This window comes from Rhinopithecus roxellana, chromosome 13 (assembly GCF_007565055.1).
Source record: "Rhinopithecus roxellana isolate Shanxi Qingling chromosome 13, ASM756505v1, whole genome shotgun sequence".
Lineage (NCBI taxonomy): Eukaryota > Metazoa > Chordata > Mammalia > Primates > Cercopithecidae > Rhinopithecus > Rhinopithecus roxellana.
The window spans coordinates 38,137,284-38,140,304 of record NC_044561.1 but is presented as its reverse complement, the minus strand read 5'-3'; the positions used below and the strand labels follow the sequence as shown (position 1 = coordinate 38,140,304).

General features: G+C 45.0%; 1 protein-coding gene across 1 annotated transcript; it reads right to left on the bottom strand.

The window, feature by feature from the left end:
* Window positions 1-447: 447 nt before the first annotated feature.
* Window positions 448-1,298, bottom strand: LOC115892949 (40S ribosomal protein S6). Its single transcript, XM_030915845.1, has one exon. The coding sequence runs from the start codon at window positions 1,260-1,262 to the stop codon at window positions 513-515; it is 750 nt and encodes a 249-aa protein (XP_030771705.1). The 5' UTR covers window positions 1,263-1,298; the 3' UTR covers window positions 448-512.
* Between the last annotated feature and the right edge of the window lie 1,723 nt (window positions 1,299-3,021).

Genomic DNA, 3,021 nt, shown 5'->3' with positions numbered 1-3,021 from the left:
TCGTTGATCTGTCTAATGTTGACAGTGGGGTGTTGAAGTCTCCCATTATTATTGTATGGGAGTCTAAGTCCCTTTGTAAGTCTCTAAGGACTTGCTTTATGAATCTGGGTGCTCCTGTATTGGGTGTATATATATTTAGGATAGTTAGGTCTTCCTGTTGAATTGATCCCTTTACCATTATGTAATGGCCTTCTTTGTCTCCTTTGATCTTTGATGGTTTAAAGTCTGTTTTATCAGAGACTAGGATTGCAACCCCTGCTTTTTTATGTTCTCCATTTGCTTGGTAGATCTTCCTCCATCCCTTTATTTTGAGCCTATGTATGTCTCTGCATGTGAGATGGGTCTCCTGAATACAGCAGACTGATGGGTCTTGACTCTTTATCCAGTTTGCCAGTCTGTGTCTTTTAATTGGACCATTTAGTCCATTTACATTTAAGGTTAATATTGTTTTTTTTTTTTTTTTTTTTTTTTTTTTTTCCGAGTCTGATCTTATTTATTTGTTACTCAAAAAGTTATTTCTGACTGGATTCAGACTTAGAAGTAGAAGCTCGCAGAGAGGAAAGTCTGCGTCTCTTCGCAATTTGTTCCTGGCGCTTCTCCTTAGCCTCCTTCATTCTTTTGGCCAAAAGTTTAGCATATTCTGCAGCCTCTTCCTTGTTTTTCTTAGTACGCTGCTTCTTCAGAGCAATACGCCGCCGTTTGTGCTGCAAGACACGTGGAGTAACAAGACGCTGAATCTTGGGTGCTTTGGTCCTAGGTTTCTTACCTTCTTTGTTTAAGGGCTTTCTCACAACATACTGGCGGACGTCATCTTCTTTAGAGAGATTGAAAAGTTTGCGGATTCTGCTAGCTCTTTTGGGGCCCAGGCGGCGAGGCACTGTAGTATCAGTCAGTCCAGGAATATCCTTCTCTCCTTTTTTTACAATAACCAAGTTGAGAACGCTCAGATTGGCATCCACAATGCAACCACGAACTGATTTTCTCTTTCTTTCTCCCGTTCTCCTTGGTCTGTAACAGGAATGCCCCTTACTCAGCAGCAGGCGGACACGGCCATGGGTCAAGACACCCTGCTTCATGGGGAAACCTTGTTTGTCGTTCCCACCACTGATTCGGACCACATAACCCTTCCATTCTTCACCCAGAGCGTCAGCAGCAACTTCTGTGGCCATACGCTTCTCATAAAAAGTACGAAGTTTGCGTTCATCGTCCACTTCAATGAGTTTCTGGCAGCCAGTGGCTGGGAAGGAGATGTTCAGCTTCATCTTCAAGCAGCTGAACGCCTCCGAGGCGCCACGGAAAAGAGCTAAGGTTAATATTGTTATGTGTGAACTTGATCCTGCCATTATGATATTAACTGGTTATTTTGCTTGTTAGTTGATGCAGTTTCTTCCTAGCCTCGATGGTCTTTACATTTTGGCATGTTTTTGCAATGGCTGGTACTGGTTGTTCCTTTCCATGTTTAGGGCTTCCTTCAGGGTCTCTTGTAAGGCAGGCCTGGTGGTGACAAAATCTCTAAGCATTTGCTTATCTGTAAAGGATTTTATTTCTCCTTCACTGATGAAACTTAGTTTGGCTGGATATGAAATTCTGGGTTGAAAATTATTTTCTTTAAGAACGTTGAATATTGGCCCCCACTCTCTTCTGGCTTGGAGAGTTTCTGCCGAGAGATCTGCTGTTAGTCTGATGGGCTTCCCTTTGTGGGTAACCCGACCTTTCTCTCTGGCTGCCCTTAAGATTTTTTCCTTCATTTCAACTTTGGTGGATCTGGCAATTATGTGTCTTGGAGTTGCTCTTCTGGAGGAGTATCTTTGTGGCGTTCTCTGTATTTCCTGAATTTGAATGTTGGCCTGCCCTACTAGGTTGGGGAAGTTCTCCTGGATGATATCCTGAAGAGTGTTTTCCAACTTGGTTCCATTTTCCCCCTCACTTTCAGACACCCCAATCAGACGTAGATTTGGTCTTTTTACATAATCCCATACTTCTTGCAGGCATTGTTCATTTCTTTTTCTTCTTTTTTCTTTTGGTTTCTCTTCTCGCTTCATTTCATTCATTTGATCCTCAATCGCTGATACTCTTTCTTCCAGTTGATCGAGTCAGTTACTGAAGCTTGTGCATTTGTCACGTATTTCTCGTGTCATGGTTTTCATCTCTGTCATTTCGTTTATGACCTTCTCTGCATTAATTATTCTAGCTATCAATTCTTCCACTCTTTTTTCAAGATTTTTAGTTTCTTTGCGCTGGGTACGTAATTCCTCCTTTAGCTCTGAGAAGTTTGATGGACTGAAGCCTTCTTCTCTCATCTCGTCAAAGTCATTCTCTGACCAGCTTTGATCCGTTGCTGGCGATGGGCTGCGCTCCTTTGCAGGGGGAGATGCGCTCTTATTTTTTGAATTTCCAGCTTTTCTGCCCTTCTTTTTCCCCATCTTTGTGGTTTTATCTGTCTCTGGTCTTTGATGATGGTGACGTACTGATGGAGTTTTGGTATAGGTGTCCTTCCTGTTTGATAGTTTTCCTTCTAGCAGTCAGGACCCTCAGCTGTAGGTCTGCTGGAGATTGCTTGAGGTCCACTCCCGACCCTGTTTGCCTGGGTATCAGCAGCAGAGGTTGCAGAAGATAGAATATTGCTGAACAGCGAGTGTACCTGTCTGATTCTTCCTTTGGAAGCTTCCTCTCAGGGGTGTACTCCACCCTGTGAGGTGTGGGGTGTCAGACTGCCCCTGGGGGGGATGTCTCCCAGCTAGGCTACTCAGGGGTCAGGGACCCACCTGAGCAGGCAGTCTGTCCGTTCTCAGATCTCAGCCTCCGAGTTGGAGATCCATGGCTCTCCCCAAAGCTGTCAGAGTCGTTCGCATCTGCACAGGCCCCCGCTGCTTCCCCTGTTGGCTTCAGCTGTGCGCCGTCCCCAGAGGTAGATCCTACAGAGACAGGCAGGCTTCCTTGAGCTGCTGTGAGCTCCACCCAGTTCGAGCTTCCCAGTGGCTTTGTTTACCTACTTAAGCCTCAGTAATGGCGGGCGCCCCT